This window comes from Gossypium arboreum, chromosome 12, assembly GCF_025698485.1.
Source record: "Gossypium arboreum isolate Shixiya-1 chromosome 12, ASM2569848v2, whole genome shotgun sequence".
NCBI lineage: Eukaryota > Viridiplantae > Streptophyta > Magnoliopsida > Malvales > Malvaceae > Gossypium > Gossypium arboreum.
The window spans coordinates 95,066,138-95,082,541 of NC_069081.1; the positions used below are offsets into that span (position 1 = coordinate 95,066,138).

Genomic DNA, 16,404 nt, shown 5'->3' on the forward strand with positions numbered 1-16,404 from the left:
CGTGATCTTCACTCGCATTATGGCATGTGACTCACCTAAGCAAGCTTGGGACAGGTTGAAGGAAGAGTTCATGGGGTCTGAGAAGACCAGGCAGCAACAGTTGATCAATTTGAGGAGAGACTTCGAGAACCTCAAGATGAAGGAGGCTGAGTCTATCAAGCAATATTCTGATCGAATTATGACCACTGTCAACAGTATCAGATTGCTTGGTGATGATTTTGCTGAAAGCAGGGTTGTTGAGAAGGTGATCACTACCCTTCCAGAAAGGTTTGAGTCCAAAATCTCCTCATTAGAGGACTCGAGAGACCTTACCACTATTTCTTTGTCTGAGCTTGTGAATTCACTCTATGCCTTGGAGCAGAGGAGGGCCAATAGGCAAGAAGAGCACTCTGAGGGGGCCTTCCAAGCAAAGGCCAGAGAGAGCTCCAATTCAAGTCAGAAAGGCAAAAAGCCTTGGCTTGAGAAAAAGGAGAAGTCGAGAAGAGATTCAAGCAGGAGAAGTTACCCACCATGCACTCACTGCAAGAGGACCACACATTCAGAGAAGTTCTGTTGGAGAAGACCAGATGTTCAATGTTGGAAATGCAAACAATTTGGTCATGTTGAGAAGCTTTGCAGGAATAAAGGCAAAGTACCAACACAACAAGATCAGGCACAGGTTGTTGAAGATGTTCCAGCTCAGGAGGAGCATGTCTTCAGTGCATCTTGCCTTACAACCACGAGCAGAGCCAAGTGCAGTTGGCTAGTGGATAGTGGCTGCTCGCATCATATGGCAGCTGATGTGAGTCTGTTTAAAGAACTTGATAGGAGTTTCAGCTCGAGGATCAGGATTGGGAATGGAAACCTGATTGAAGCTAGAGGCAAGGGAGATGTGTTAATCAGCTCTAGTTCGGGTAACAAGCTAATTTCAGATGTTTTGTATGTGCCCGATATTGATCAGAACTTGTTAAGTGTTGGTCAGTTGGTTGAGAAGGGCTACTCATTGATTTTTAAGAATGGTTCTTGTGTCATCAAGGATTTTCTTGGGCAAGAAACTGCCACAGTTCCTATGGCTGACAAATATTTCATGTTGGATGTTAGCCAACTTGAGAAGAAGGCTTATTCGAGCCAGAGTGAGAGTGCTGGTCTATGGTACAAGAGGCTAGGCCATGTTAACTTCAAGTCACTCGATCTGTTGCATAGACTTGGTTTGGCAAAGGATATGACCAAGGTTGAGCCATTAGAAGGTGTTTGTGATGTATGTCGACTTGGCAAGCAAGCAAGAAAGCCATTTCTGTCGATCAAGCACGGAGAGCTCGAGAGAAGCTTGAGCTAGTGCATTCGACATTTGTGGCCGATGAAGACTCCTTCATTGAATGGGAGTAAGTACTTTGTCCTTTTCATTGATGATCGACTAGATTTTCTTGGATTTTCTTCCAAAAGCAAGTCGATGTGTTTGAAGCATTTGAAGTTCAAAGCTTTGGTGAAAACCAAGTTGGATGTAGGATCAAAACATTAAGGATGACAATGGGGTGAGTATTTGTCCGAGAGATTCAAGAGGCTATGTGAGCGGTAGGGATCCAACATCACCGACCACGCCTACACTCCTCAACAAAATGGAGTGTGTGAGAGGAAGAATAGAACTGTGATGGATATGGCTAGGTGCTTGCTTGTTTCAAAGCAAGCTTCCCAACTCTTTTGGTGAGGTCATCAATAGCTCAGTGTACTTGCTCAACAAGCTTCCAACACATGTTGTCAAAGTCAAGACACCCTTGAAGCATGGCATGGACTTAAGCCAACAGTGTCTCATTTGAAGATCTTTGGATGTGTGTGCTATGTCCTTGTACCTGCTGAAAGAAGGACCAAGCTCGAGAAGAGGTCTGTTCCTTGCATATTTGTAGGCTATAGCAGTAACAAGAAAGGTTATAGAGTCTATGATCCTTCAACAAGGAAGATATTGGTGAGTAGAGACATCAGATTTGATGAAGAGAGGACTTGGGCTGGATGGTTCGAATGCATGTCGACTTGAAGAAGATTCAATGAAGGCAACTTGGAACTAGTGAAAGTGATCCTATCGATGGCAATGTTGATGATCTTCCGTGAGAGGTACTAGATCCATTCTTGATGTCTATCGGAGATGCAATGTGGCCATTGTGGAGCCTTCTAGCTACGAGGAAGCAGTAGGGACATGAATTGGAAGAGAGCTATGGAGGCGAATTGGACATGATTCAAAAGAATCGGACTTGGGATTTGGTTAAGAGGCCGAAAAGAAGAAGGTTATTGGTGTTCGATGGGTCTTTAGAGCAAAGTTCAATGCTGATGGGTCATTGAACAAGCACAAGGCAAGGCTTTGGTGGTCAAAGGGTATAGTCGCAGATATGGAATCGATTTTGAAGAAACCTTTGCCCCAAGAGCAAGACTTGACACCATCAAGCTTCGCTTTCTTTAGCTGCATGAAGCAATGGAGGATCCATCAATTGGATGTTAAGTCGACTTTCTTGAATGGTTATCTCAAGGAAGAGATTTATGTTGAGCAACCCGATGGCTTTCAAGTTCAAGGACATGAAGATAAGGTGTATAGGCTTAAGAAAGCCTTGTATGGGTGAAGCAGGCACCTAGAGCACGGTATGACAGATCGATACTTACTGCCGAGGCTCGGGTTCGAGAAAAGCTTGAGTGAGCCTACCCTTTTGTGAAGAAGTTAAAGGAGGAGACATTGCTAATTGTCTCGATTTATGTTGATGACTTGCTAGTGACTGGAAGCAAGGATGTCATTATTGATGAGTTTAAAGCACAGATGCAAGAAGCATTCGACATGACTGACTTGGGAACTATGACTTACTTCCTTGGGATGGAAGTAAACCAATCCGATCGAGGGATTTTCATCAGTCAGCAAGCATTTGCCTTGAAGATTCTAGATAAATTTGGCATGCAAAATTGTAAGCCTGTGAGCACTCCTATGGCTCAAAGTGAGAAGCTGTCAAGCATTAGTGATTATGAAAAGGTTGATGAAAGGGAGTATAGGAGCGTAATTGGCTGTTTACTCTATTTGACAGCAACTAGACCAGACTTGATGCATGCAGTCAGTTTATTGGCTAGATTCATGCATTGCTCGAATATGGTGCATTTCAAAGCTGCTAAAAGAGTGTTGAGATACATCAAGGGAACCTTGAGGCTTGGTGTATTGTTTAAGAAAGAAAAACAGTTGAAGTTAGTTGGTTATTCGGATAGTGATTGGGCTGGCTGCATCGATGACATGAGGAGCACGTCGGGGTACTTTTATACCCTTGGCTCAAGTGTGTTCTGTTGGAGTTCGAAGAAGCAACAGACTGTTGCTCAATCAACTGCAGAAGCAGAGTATATAGCAGCAGCAGCAGCAGTAAATCAAGCCATTTGGCTTAGGAAGTTGCTATGTGATCTAAATGAAGAGCAACTTGATGCTACTGAGATCTTGGTTGACAACCAATCGGCAGTTGCAATAGCCAAGAATCCGGTCTTTCATGGAAAGACCAAGCATTTCAAAATCAAGTTCCATTTTATTCGAGAAGCTGAGCAATCCAGAGAAGTTAGCTTAGTGCATTGCTGTTCAAAGGATCGGTTAGGCGACATTTTGACAAAGCCACTTGGTCTTGTGCGATTTGAAGCTTTAAGGAAATCTATTGGTGTTTGTTGCATACAGTCCAAGGAGGAGTGTTGAGATTTGGCTGCATTGCAACAAAGAACCAAAGAAGAAAGATTGAAAGCAAGTCGCACTTGAAGCGTAATTGGTGGCGGCAGCTAATTCAGTTCATTTTGACTTTTTGTTTCAATGTAACTTAGTTTAGTTACTTTGCAACTTGTTGCCAAAGTTAGTAGGATTTGTTTTTGATTTGAAGTTGATGTAGTAGGCGATATGTCACTTACTTGTGTTTGTAATTCAATCTTGTATTAGTAGATTAGTGGGAGTAGTTAGCTCATTAGGTAATAGTCATTTTGACTTATAAACTTTGTATTTTAGTTCTCAAAAAATAGATGATGAATCTTTTGATTTTATCATCCAAGTGTGTGCTCAAGTTCACTCTCTCTTGCTCTCGGTTTCATTTTTGTTCTTAAGCAAATGTATAGTTGTTTGTATATTGTTGCTGCTAACTTTGTTCTAACAATTATAACCACTATAAAGAATCTCCCATCAATGACGAAGCCTAGTAGAGGCCCAAGGGTCATGGCCCCTCAAGGTTTAAAATTTTTACAATTTAGCCCTTTATAGATATACTATAGTCCTCTAAAAAATATAAGTAGACCTCCAAAGGTTTAAGATTTTTATAATTTCTCCTTTTGTATATATATTATAACCCTCTCAAAAATTGATTATTTATATGTTTAAATCGATTATTATGTAATACGTCTAATTTTAGCTTGCCCCTTTAAAATTAACATTCTGACTCCGCCATTATTTCCCATGATGCATGAATGGTAAGAATATCTATTTTTTTAAAAAAGTAAATTTCAATATTTTTAATCTTAAAATAAATAACAAAATCATAAAAGCTATAAATTAAAATTATTAAATCTTAAATAATTATAAACGATAATCGCATTGTCATAAATAATGTTACAATAATAATTATGTTAAAATTTATTAAATTATTTTAAATATTATTTTTATGAGCCTAATGAATATGACAATTACTAATATAATTTAATCCAGTTTCTCCACTACCATTAAATGTGTCAATGAATACAATAATTATTAATATAATAATATAATGACTTATTTCGTCTTCCAACTTTATAAAAAATTATTTTAGTGCTTCATTTAATTTTTCATCTTCTTTAACACTTAAATTTGTGCTATTTATTAAATCATCCCAAAATGGATGGAAAAGTTAACAACGTTTGTTAATTTCACTGATGTGGCATACACGTGGGTTGTCACATCAATAATTAATTTTTAATTTAAAATTCTAAAATTATTTTAAAAATTAAAATTATTAAAAATGCTTTTAAATATTTTTAATTTTGGCATAATAACTTATTTGGCCTTCCAACTTTACAAAAAAAAGTTATTTTAACTCTCTATTTAATTTTTCGTCTCTTTTAGCTCTTAAATTTGCATTTTTTCAAATCACCCTAAAACAAATAGAAAAATTAACTTTTTTGCTTTTAATTAATTTTAAATTTTAAAAAAATTAAAACCTATAAAAACTATTTTAAAAATTTAAAATTATATTAATTGTAAAATATTTTTAAAAATAAAAATTAATTAAATATTGATGTGTTATTTACGTGGCAACTCATGTGCATGCCACATTAGAACAGTTAACAAACATTAATTATTATTCATTTTGGATGATTTAATAAGAGGTACAAGTTCAAGAGTTAAAAGAGACAAAAATTAAATGAAAAGTTAAAATAATTCTTTTGTATAATTGAAGGGCAAAAAATTATCATACTTTTAATTTTAAAAATTAATTAATCACGTGGACTACCATATAAAATCACATTGGCAAAGTTAATAATAAAAATGAAGTTTTTCATTTATTTTAAGATTATTCGACAAAAATATTAGTTAGAAGATAAAAATGAAAAACTAAAATAAAATTAATACTTGATATAATCAAATCCGCTCTCTTAGCTGCTACTGGCTGTGCATTGGAACTTTGTCTTACATTTCTGTAGGCAAGATCATACGTTTCCACCCTTTCCAAAGTTTGTGAAAATTTGTGCACACACGTTTAGTTATAATGCAATAAAAGTTATTAAATATGAATATCATGTGTATATATAATAAAGTATATTAATTTAAATATATCATGTTTCTAATAGTTTTAAACTTACCAAAATTATGAAATATCTCCACTAGAATTTATTTATAATAATATGTATTGGGTGTATGTCCCTTGATTCATGGAATAATATGGACTCCATCTACTCATATCATCATCATTTTTATTTCTAACTACATCACAATCAATCTCACCATCCACAATTATGAAATAAACTTGTTACATTAGCATACATAATTTCAAAAATAGTTTGTCTAAAAAGGTTTTATCTCACATTAGCCTTAGTTAAAACCACTCACTTAAAAAAGACATGACCTATTGCATAAACTAAAGGTTACCAGCATAAATCTTAAATCTCATTCATCCATTATTTTCTAGCATTAAATTTAACGATAATTGTCACATTATATTAACTCAGACAAGTCTTAAATCTAATCATCTGTTACACTATCGTTAAACTTATAAAGTAAGATTTTTTGACGAACTCACATCAAACCGCTCCTCTTGAATATAAATTCCTATCGTTGTTAAGAAAGTTCTTAAGCCTTTCCCCGTTAATCAAAACTCTACTCAATTTCTTTTATAATCCTTCATATCTGTCCAAAAGTCTTGTAAACATCTCAATGCCCATTGCATGCTCTCAACACCTTTAAACCTTACAACAAGATTTAAGCACCAATCTTCATTATTTGTATAATTTTAAACTAAAAATTAACTATAATTTAAAAATTAATTATTTGATACACTGTTAATAAAATTAAATCATACACATATTATTTATCTAATCATGCTCGAATCCATTGAAAATCTAAAAAGTAATAGCCTTTAAATCAATAGCGAACATATAGTTTGAAGTTATTCCTATGAATACCGACCATTTATTTTGAATTTGGTCCTTCTAAAAATTCTTTCCATTCAATACCATTTTAATTCATGAGAGATCTTACAAAGGGTAAACTATAAAATTAGTCTTTTATTGTCTCGGATTATATTTTAGTCACTTATGTTTGAAATGTTACGTTTTAGTTACTTATGCTATCGTTTTGTTACGAAGTGGTTACTGTACTGTTAAACTCCGTTATCTCCCTAACGACAATCCTACGTGACAGTCCAAATGAATTTTAAATGCCAATTTGGATATTTAGTTACTGAGATGAAAATAGGTTTTTAACTAAATAAATTTAATTTGGATTGCCACGTAGAACATCCAATGTAGCATTTAAAACTCATTTGAACTGTCACATAGGACCGTCATTAGAGAGATAATGAAACTTAACGGTAAAGTGACCACTTTATAACAAAACGATAACGTAAATGACTAAAACATAATACTTCAAACATAAATAATTAAAATATAATATAAAGTAAGAAAAATGACTATTTTTAGAAATTACTCATCTTACAAATTATAGCACACATAAATAGATTATAGGATTGTAAATGATAAATAAAATGTAATACATAAATTTTCAGCCCGATGATTACCAGTGAAGTTCCCAATCTTATATATATGGGTTTCATCACCACCCACCTCCCCACCCCAAAGAAAAAAAAAAAACTCACACGTGCGAGTAAGATCCAAAAATAAATAAATTACTGAAAAGGAAACTCCAACACAGTAACCGCACGTGTAAAATTTCCATTTGAATTCGTGCGTCACCTTCCCTTGTCCGTGAAGGATTTTTTTTTTTTTTTTTTCTTTCGGCTTTTGGCTGCCCATAACACTTTACTCATTTTCCAACCTTTTTTTACTGGTTCTTCTTCTCTCTCAGTGGCAAGTTTAACAACATCAAAAACAAAGAGGCTTAAACATCGGCCAAACATTTAAAAAAAAAAAGCCTCATTAATGGACGGCTGGATCACGCGCTTTATCTCTGCAACTGATCTCTTGCGGTTCATCCTCTTCTTCTATCTTCATTAGCAGTGGTAATCCATTTACATTTCCATTATCTTTTTTTCTTCTTCTTTTTTTTTTTCTATTAGTTCATGTTTCTTTGTAGATTAAACTTTCAGATTTAAATGCTTTTTTTATTTACTATAAGATGTAAATTATGTTTCTTTTATATGCGGTTTAAGTGATTTTTGTTTCTTAAGTTGTGTTTGGTTCGAGGGAAAATGTTTTCATGGAAAAAAAAATCATATAATTAATATTACAGTGATGTGATTACTGAGTAGCTGTGTCGCCTTTTAGGAAGACTATTAAGAACAAATTCTCTTCAGAAGGCCGAACGTTGAATTGTTGCCTGGCTTTTATATTTTTCTTTTCGTTTTATTTATAAAGATGGAGAAGCGATGAAGAATATTTATAGAAAAAAAAAGCATATTTAAAAAAAAAAAAGTTGTGATGGAATCTTATGCTAATGTTTGTGTAGGAAAACTAAAAAGAAAAACTTCTAACGGAATCTTATCGTTTCATTGATTTATTTTTCTATTAATGTAGCGCAATATTCTGTCAAATATGAATGTATAAATTTTGAAAAAACATCTTATTAAGATAAGAAAATCTGTCATGAGATCACTGAGTTTATGTAAATTTCGCATTGTACTTTATTTATAACATTTTCTTCTTGATTTTTTTTTTTGGTCAGATTTAGCGCGGTTGTTGTCACACAATGGAGACTTGTGATTGTATTGACTCACAGTGGCCACCTGAAGAATTGCTTGTTAAATATCAATATATATCGGATGTTTTAATCGCACTTGCATATTTCTCAATTCCATTAGAGCTTATTTATTTTGTTCAGAAATCTGCATTCTTCCCTTATCGATGGGTGCTTATGCAATTTGGTGCTTTTATCATTCTTTGCGGGGCAACACACTTTATAAACTTGTGGACATTCACTATGCATTCTAAAGTTGTTGCTATGGTGATGACCATTGCCAAGGTTGCATGTGCTATTGTATCATGTGCGACTGCATTGATGCTTGTACATATTATTCCTGATCTGTTGAGTGTTAAAACTCGGGAATTATTTCTGAGGAACAAAGCCGAGGAGCTTGACAGGGAAATGGGACTTATTCTCACTCAGGAAGAAACTGGAAGGCATGTAAGGATGCTAACTCATGAAATCAGAAGCACGCTCGACAGGCATACGATATTGAAGACTACCCTTGTTGAATTGGGTAGGACCTTGGGTCTGGAGGAATGTGCCCTTTGGATGCCATCAAGGACCGGTATGGATTTGCAACTTTCTCATACTCTCAATTACCAAATACAAGTTGGATCTACTGTGCCAATAAATCTTCCCATGGTCAATGAAGTCTTCAATAGTGCTCGAGCGATGCGTATACCATACACTTGCCCACTAGCCAGGATCAGACCTCTAGTGGGAAGATATGTGCCACCAGAGGTTGTTGCTGTTAGGGTTCCCCTTCTACATCTCTCAAATTTCCAAATTAATGACTGGCCTGAACTCTCTGCAAAAAGCTATGCAGTTATGGTTCTTATTCTCCCCACGGAAAGTGCCAGAAAATGGCGAGACCATGAATTGGAACTTGTCGAAGTTGTGGCAGACCAGGTCATCTTATGATTTATGTGCTTTCTTTCATTGGATGCTTCTTTGATGTCTTAATGATATGCTGACCTTCAGTTTTAATTTTGTACTTGGCTGTAAGTTTATGAATTTACTTTCAAAAAGCTTCAATCACTGGATTTGATCTTCTTGCTTGTTATTATATTTAGAAAACTTATTTACTTATTGAGAGACTGTGATTCTTATCATGATAATATTTGTACAGGTCGCCGTTGCTCTTTCGCATGCAGCTATTCTGGAGGAATCCATGCGGGCTCGTGATCAGCTCCTGGATCAGAATGTTGCATTAAACTTGGCTCGTCAAGAGGCTGAGAAGGCAATTCATGCACGGAATGATTTCCTTTCTGTAATGAACCATGAGATGCGCACACCAATGCATGCAATTATTGCATTGTGCTCACTTCTTTTAGAGACTGAGCTAACTCCAGAACAAAGAGTTATGATTGAGACAGTGCTAAAGAGTAGCAACCTTTTGGCAACACTAATCAATGATGTTCTGGATCTTTCTAGACTTGAAGATGGCAGCCTAGAGTTAGATTTTGGAATGTTCGATCTTCATGGAATCTTCAAAGAGGTAAGTGATGATGATTTTGTACTTCCTTAGCATAAAAATGGAAATAATCTTGCCTTTTGCAGTTCAATTTCAGTAATAATGTTCATATTTCCATACATTTAGGTCATTAATCTTATAAAGCCCATTGCATCCATAAAGAAGCTATCTATGACTATGATCCTGGCACCTGATTTGCCAATGTACGCTGTTGGAGATGAGAAACGGCTTATGCAAACCATTTTGAACATTGTTGGTAATGCTGTGAAGTTCACAAAGGAGGGCTATGTTTCAATTATAGCTTCAGTTGCAAAACCGGAGTCTTTAAGAGACTGGCGACCTCCAGAATTTTACCCAGTGTCAAGTCAAGGCCACTTCTACTTACGAGTCCAGGTTCTCGACTGCTTCTGTTAAACTTATATTTCATACTATGATCGCAGTTTATAGTTTTGACGGCATCTCCCGATTTTCCATTGCTATCAAATGCTATAATTTTGATAATGCCATATAGGATTTCCGGTTGAAGACCATCTTCTAGTGTTTGTGATATATAATTCAATGAATTACTGTCCATGCGGAGATTATTGAAGAGCTTTATTAGCTGCATCACATGATTCTCTTGCTGATATCCTATCATCTATTCTGGCAGGTTAAGGATTCTGGTTGTGGTGTTCTCCCACAAGATATACCAATTCTTTTTACCAAATTTGCACAACAGCGCAGTGGATCCAGTCAAAATAGTGGAGGTGCTGGACTTGGACTTGCCTTATGTAAAAGGTAAAACTACAAATTCTTAAACATCCCCTTTTATTATAGGGATTAGTTTAAATTAGTCGCTTTATTATTAAATGGATCAAATGTAACAATACCACAATAAACAGAATCTAGTAGATAAAAAAGTTTTATACGTTTGTTAAAATGTTGAGCCAGGTTTGTGAATCTGATGGGAGGGCACATATGGTTGGAAAGCGAGGGTGTTAACAAAGGTAGCACGGCAACATTCCTCATAAGGCTCGGGATATGTAACAACCCGAACGATGCATTGATCCGTCCTCAAGTTTCGTCTCGTGTTAGAGCTTATCATGGAAGTGCAGATCTGAGTGGACAAAAACCTATATCAAGAGAGAACGATGGTGGTGTTTCAGCTAATGCACGATACCAAAGAAGTCTTTAAAACTATTAAAAGTGGGGGTACAACGTTTAAAAAAAAATAAAAGAAAGGCAAGTAAAAAAATTGTGTTATAGTTTTGCATTATCTTATTGTTGGATGATAGAAGGTGAGCAGTGCTGTTTAAAACTGAATGTTTCAATTTATTATTCAATCTCCCCCGATAGCATGTAGGTGTTGAATGAAGGTGGTCAGTTAACCATAAAGGAGATTTCTTTCTTTTTTTTTTTTTGGAAGATAAAGGATTTAGAACCGGTATTTTTATTAGTAACTCTAAATGAAAATATTAAAATGTAAATTTTGAAAATTATAAATAGAACTATTTATTTCGTTTTCAAGGAATTACTTCAACTTTTATATATAAAAAATCCGCCTTTTACTTATATTCTTCAAAATTATTTTCTATATTTTCATGGATGGAGTGTCGTGTCATGATATCAAACTTAGTAATATTATATAATTTAGATTGTGTCACGCTTGGTTCAAAAGATGTAAAATTACGCTCTATAATAAAATTATGAGAAGGTAAAATTAGAGACATGATTTTTAAAATTAGATTAACGATGGATCAAGAAATAGTTTAAGTTATTGACGTTGTCACTTTGATTTTAATTAAATAAAATTTTAAAAATTATTAATAAAATATTACTGATTTTTATCTTGATTCTTACTTGTTCATAGTTCAATCAATTCTCTCTTACGTCACCCCAATTGTCAATTGATTTTTGATCTATCAAGTAAGCCTCAAAATCATAAATTACATGGTAAAATGTCTATAATATTACATTATCTTATTTAATTCATTTGATTAAAATAGTATCTTATTTAATTCATTTAATTAAAACGTAAGATTTAACTAATGAAATGTACGGATACCTAACGGCACATTTACTAAAATATCTAAATTATTTTAAAAGTTCCTTCGGTAATTTTTTTTATTACAAATTTCATAAAATTTTGATAAATTATAGTAATTCATATTTTATTATAAATTTATATATGACATCAAAATAAATTTATAAATCATATTGTAATAATTAATAACTCATGAAAAACAATTACATCACCAATTAGTTATAATTATAATTACATATTAATAAATAAATTCAACCAAAATATGTTAATAAATAAATCATGAGAATAAATATGATAATTATAATTTTAAAGTCTGTCTTTAACTAGAGCGAACAACGCCGAAGACAATGAGAGGAGCCAACAAGAGGGCTCAATCAGCCACACCACCCACGTAGAAAGCAATTCCACGAATTGAACCTAACTAAATATTTATTTATTCATAAAATATATAAATTTAAATATTTTAGTATACTTAAAAAATAAAATCAACATTCTTATTTGAAGAACTGCAATGAAGCTATAAATAATTTTTTAACAATTCAAATTTAGATTATCTTTAACTGTCCATAAACATACATGTAATTATAAATTCATTCTTTCATCTAAAAATAGGCGAATAAGTAAAACCAACAAATAGCTCAAGCCAGGTAATAGTTCTAGTTCAAAAAAATATATAAATAAATAAAAACAACCGAAATCAGCCTTTGATACAATCTTACATGTCCAATTGTTTATGCATTAATGAAATATAAAACATTTTATATCAATACTATATTCTATTAGTGATCTGATTATTTTCACAGTAAACAAAATAATGTTATAAAAATTTTACTATCAATAATTTTTACAAAAATATAAAATTGCCTCCTATTATTTTAATGGCATATAGACGCGCTTTAATATAATGATAAAAATTATTTTGATTAAATCATAATAAAAGCTTTTCAGCCACCTTAGTGTCCACTGCAGTGAACATTTTTCAGATTTATTACGAGTGATATTGAAAATCACTAAGATTAATTCCGACACAACATTATATCATGTAATTTAAAAAAAAACAAATCAGTAAACTGATAATAATAATAAACATTTAAAGCTTAATCCGCCTAAAAGAACAAAAGTTCATATCAACCCAAAAAAACACAACATTGGCTCAACAAAATTACTTAAGACATTACTAAATATCTAAAAGTCACGTTCGATCAGTACTCTTCAGTAAGAAATCTTACTTTTGTTTTTTTGTTTTTTTTTGTTTTTTTTTTTTTTTACTTCTTTGACTTCTTGGAACCCCTGAAAGTTCAAACAATGGGATAACGAAATCATATTACTTAAAAACACTGATCCTTTTACCAAAATAAATTCTATTTCGAAGATGGTACTTACACGGCTGATTGCACAGCTGCCGCAGGCTGTGCTGCAACTGGCTTTTCTCCTCCTCCAGGTCCCTAAAGAGAAGAAAAAAAAATTGTACATTAATCCATAATTACATAAAAGATAACCAATCATGATAAGAACTGTACCATAAGACTACAGAATTTCAATTTTTTTTACTAAAATAACAGTACGAAAATCGTTACGGTACAAAAGTTCTTACCTGGGCCAAACGCTCTTCCCTCCTAGCAAATTTTCTTTCCCTGCTTGCCTTATTCTTAGCCCTCTTAGCTTCAAACTGGTCAGCCAACGTCTTCTCTCTGGCCTTCTCAGCCTTAGATTTGTGGATGCTCTCCATGAGAACTCTCTTGTTCTTGAACACGTTACCCTTGACTTTCATGTACATGTCATGGTACATGTGCTTGTCAATCTTCTTTGATTCCCTATACTTGCGGAGCAAGCGTCTCAGAACACGCATCCTCCTCATCCACAAGATCTTTGTGGGCAACCTTGCCTCCCTTGTACCCTTGCGCTTACCTAAAATCAGCGTGGAAGTTAAGACCCAGTTAATCAATATACACAAATTTCCAACAATCAAAGTTTTTGATGGCTAACAAAAGATTCCTCACATGATTAAGAATCCTTCCAGTACTTCATTTAATCTATTAATAAAATGGTTTTGGACATTGTAACTTGGAAAACATGATGCATAATCAAGACACAAGAATATAATATGATTTCTACATGATACAGAATCTGCAAGCATGTAATGAAGTAATTCAAGCTACCTACCCTGCATCAGTAAATAACTTCTCCCGTTAAATCTAACCATCATAAAGTACATAAAGAAGACATACCATAACCAGAGTGACGCCCCTTTCTCTTGGCTTCCTTCATGCGGCGTGCACGAGACCTAGAGTGAATCTTGGTTGGCTTCCTGATGATAAAACCATCTTTAACTAGCTTCCTTATATTCTGGCCTGCATGCAAACCAAATATGAACACGGTTATAACCAAAAACAATAAAGGAATCATTTTTTGTGCTAAGCTACAAACAAACTACCAAATCCATAGACTATTCAATCTCTTATAATAGATTACATCAACTTCAACTTGCTACTAATTGTTCAGAATTACAGCTAGTAAAATATAAAAAAATTTCTTAAAAAATATCAGAGGAGAAAACAACGATTTAACCTTGTACAGCATTCAACGACTAATCTGAAATTTTAATCTTCACATGCAGGAAATCTCAAGTCAATTAAAGTAGCATTCGCTATATGCTTTAGTTGAAAATATTTTCTCTCACAAGCAAACAAATAAATAATAGCATAATAAAAAATCAAATTGTATATATGCCAAAGCTCATCTAAGTGAACTATATAACACTTTACTGTTATAAATCACTAAGGCTTAGTTTGGACGGGCGGTGTGTTTACCTCCGATGAGGTTAAAAATAGCAGTGGCGGTGAAATTAGTTACTGTAGCGGTGAGATTAGATACTGTAGCGGTGAGATTAGAAATAGCGATGGAGTGTGTGTTTGGATTCAAACGCAACTGTAGCGGTGAAGTGAAAATAAAAAATGACTATTGAGGACATTAGATTAGAATTGATATATAATAGAAGTTTTTAAATTATTTTACTTATATAAAATTATTAAAATATGTGAATTTATAAATTCATTTAATAAAATATTAAAATGTATCTTCCAATATTTTATTATAAATATTTTAATGAATTATATAATCAATTTAAATTATTTATTAGATAAAATGATAATAATTTTAATTTTTATAGTTAAATATTCTTTTATAACAATGATAAATATTATTTTCGTAAATAGTAAACATTATACTTGGATCAAATTTTGAAGTATCTAAACGAATGATTTTAATAAAAAAATGTATAGTAACATAATAAAAAAATATATAGTAACATAAGACATAACAAGTTTCATTATTACTAGAAATTAGGTTATGATACAAAATTATTTTTACAAATATTGATTCATTAAATTAGGCCAAAATTTCAAGGATAAAATGGTAAAAAAATAAATAAAAATATGCCTATTTTCCCAGTTGCCTTTAATTGCTGCTGAAAGCTTCAGTCCCGTTTCAGCACCAGCAGTGAGATTGAAATGAAATTTCACTGCACTGGACTGGTGAACCAAACAGCAGTTGAGTGAGGTTGGGTAACCCAACTGAAACTCACTGGTGAAAAAAGCGGTACCAAAGGCAGCCTAAAGAAGTTTAAATGTAAACTACATCAGCAATCAGATATTAAATTCCTAAAAATTTAAAACATCTTGCTTCGTTTTCACTATTTACCAACAAAACGATGCGAAATCAAGTCCAAATCATACCTCAACTTAAAAATAATTATTACGGAAGCTATACTACTCGAGTCAGTAAAAAAAGTGAAGGAGAAGAGGAAAACGTACGAGAGTTGGCCATGGAGATCTCGTTGACTTCATTTGGATCGAGCCAAACCTTTCCTTTTCCACACTTTAGAACGCTCGCTGAGAGCCGTTTCTGGAGCTTAAGCGATACCATCTCTCTCTCTCTCTCTCTCACCCTCTCTTTGGTGTGCAGCTAACTGCTGTTAGCAAAGAAGGATAATGCAGAAGGGATAGCGGCTTATTTATATGACCGCTAACCCTAGGGTTTGGAGGGTGTCTGCTTGCTTGCTTGCTTTTAATTTTTGGACTGGGTTCTTTAACATTTTGGCGGTGATTTTTTTGTACGGAATGTCCTTTCAGTTGTATGTTTATAGGCCGTTAGCCCAATTAACTTGTTCATGGGCCTTGTAAACAATGAAGGATTTAAGATTAGATTCCGAGGTGTCAAAAAATGATCCAATTTCGAAATTTTAATTCATTACTTATGCTAACTTTATAGCACACTCAAAAATTAGCAAATATACATATTAAAAATTCATATAAAATCAAATAAAATTTTATATTATGATATTATTTTATTAAAAAATATAAAAGGACAATAAAAAAATATTCTCGTATTTGTTACTTTGTATATAAAAAAATATTTTAATAATATCCTAACTATTTAGTCGATTTATAACACTCAGGCTTATTACTACTATATCATACCATGTATTCAAAGGTTTAATTGATATATTATGGCACACTCCTCGTCGACCGTCCTACCTAGGCCTTAGCTTTGTTA

At 33.5% G+C, this 16,404-nt stretch overlaps 2 protein-coding genes across 2 annotated transcripts; one reads left to right on the forward strand and one right to left on the reverse strand.

Annotated features, from left to right (window-relative positions):
- The first annotated feature begins 7,254 nt into the window (after positions 1-7,254).
- LOC108479797 (ethylene response sensor 1-like) lies at positions 7,255-11,201 on the forward strand. The gene is made up of 6 exons (XM_017782592.2): positions 7,255-7,670; positions 8,333-9,262; positions 9,483-9,851; positions 9,954-10,220; positions 10,477-10,604; positions 10,758-11,201. The coding sequence occupies exons 2-6, from the start codon at positions 8,357-8,359 to the stop codon at positions 10,999-11,001; spliced, it is 1,914 nt and encodes a 637-aa protein (XP_017638081.1). The 5' UTR covers positions 7,255-7,670; positions 8,333-8,356; the 3' UTR covers positions 11,002-11,201.
- Positions 11,202-12,870: 1,669 nt separating this feature from the next.
- On the reverse strand, positions 12,871-15,925 carry LOC108476574 (60S ribosomal protein L19-1-like). The gene is made up of 5 exons (XM_017778814.2): positions 15,663-15,925; positions 14,079-14,201; positions 13,445-13,758; positions 13,234-13,295; positions 12,871-13,140 (listed from the first exon to the last, which is right to left on the reverse strand). The coding sequence occupies exons 1-5, from the start codon at positions 15,772-15,774 to the stop codon at positions 13,116-13,118; spliced, it is 636 nt and encodes a 211-aa protein (XP_017634303.1). The 5' UTR covers positions 15,775-15,925; the 3' UTR covers positions 12,871-13,115.
- Between the last annotated feature and the right edge of the window lie 479 nt (positions 15,926-16,404).

Excerpts from the sequence above, each read along its gene's own strand:
- LOC108479797 (XM_017782592.2), top strand. The coding sequence starts at position 8,357 with ATGGAGACTTGTGATTGTATTGACTCACAGTGGCCACCTGAAGAATTG. Across the intron at positions 9,263-9,482 it reads TCGAAGTTGTGGCAGACCAG|GTCGCCGTTGCTCTTTCGCA; the intron begins GTCATCTTATGA and ends ATATTTGTACAG. Across the intron at positions 10,605-10,757 it reads GGACTTGCCTTATGTAAAAG|GTTTGTGAATCTGATGGGAG; the intron begins GTAAAACTACAA and ends ATGTTGAGCCAG.
- LOC108476574 (XM_017778814.2), bottom strand. The coding sequence starts at position 15,774 with ATGGTATCGCTTAAGCTCCAGAAACGGCTCTCAGCGAGCGTTCTAAAG. Across the intron at positions 13,759-14,078 it reads GGGGCGTCACTCTGGTTATG|GTAAGCGCAAGGGTACAAGG; the intron begins GTATGTCTTCTT and ends CGCTGATTTTAG. Across the intron at positions 13,141-13,233 it reads GCAGCTGTGCAATCAGCCGT|GGGTTCCAAGAAGTCAAAGA; the intron begins GTAAGTACCATC and ends TTGAACTTTCAG.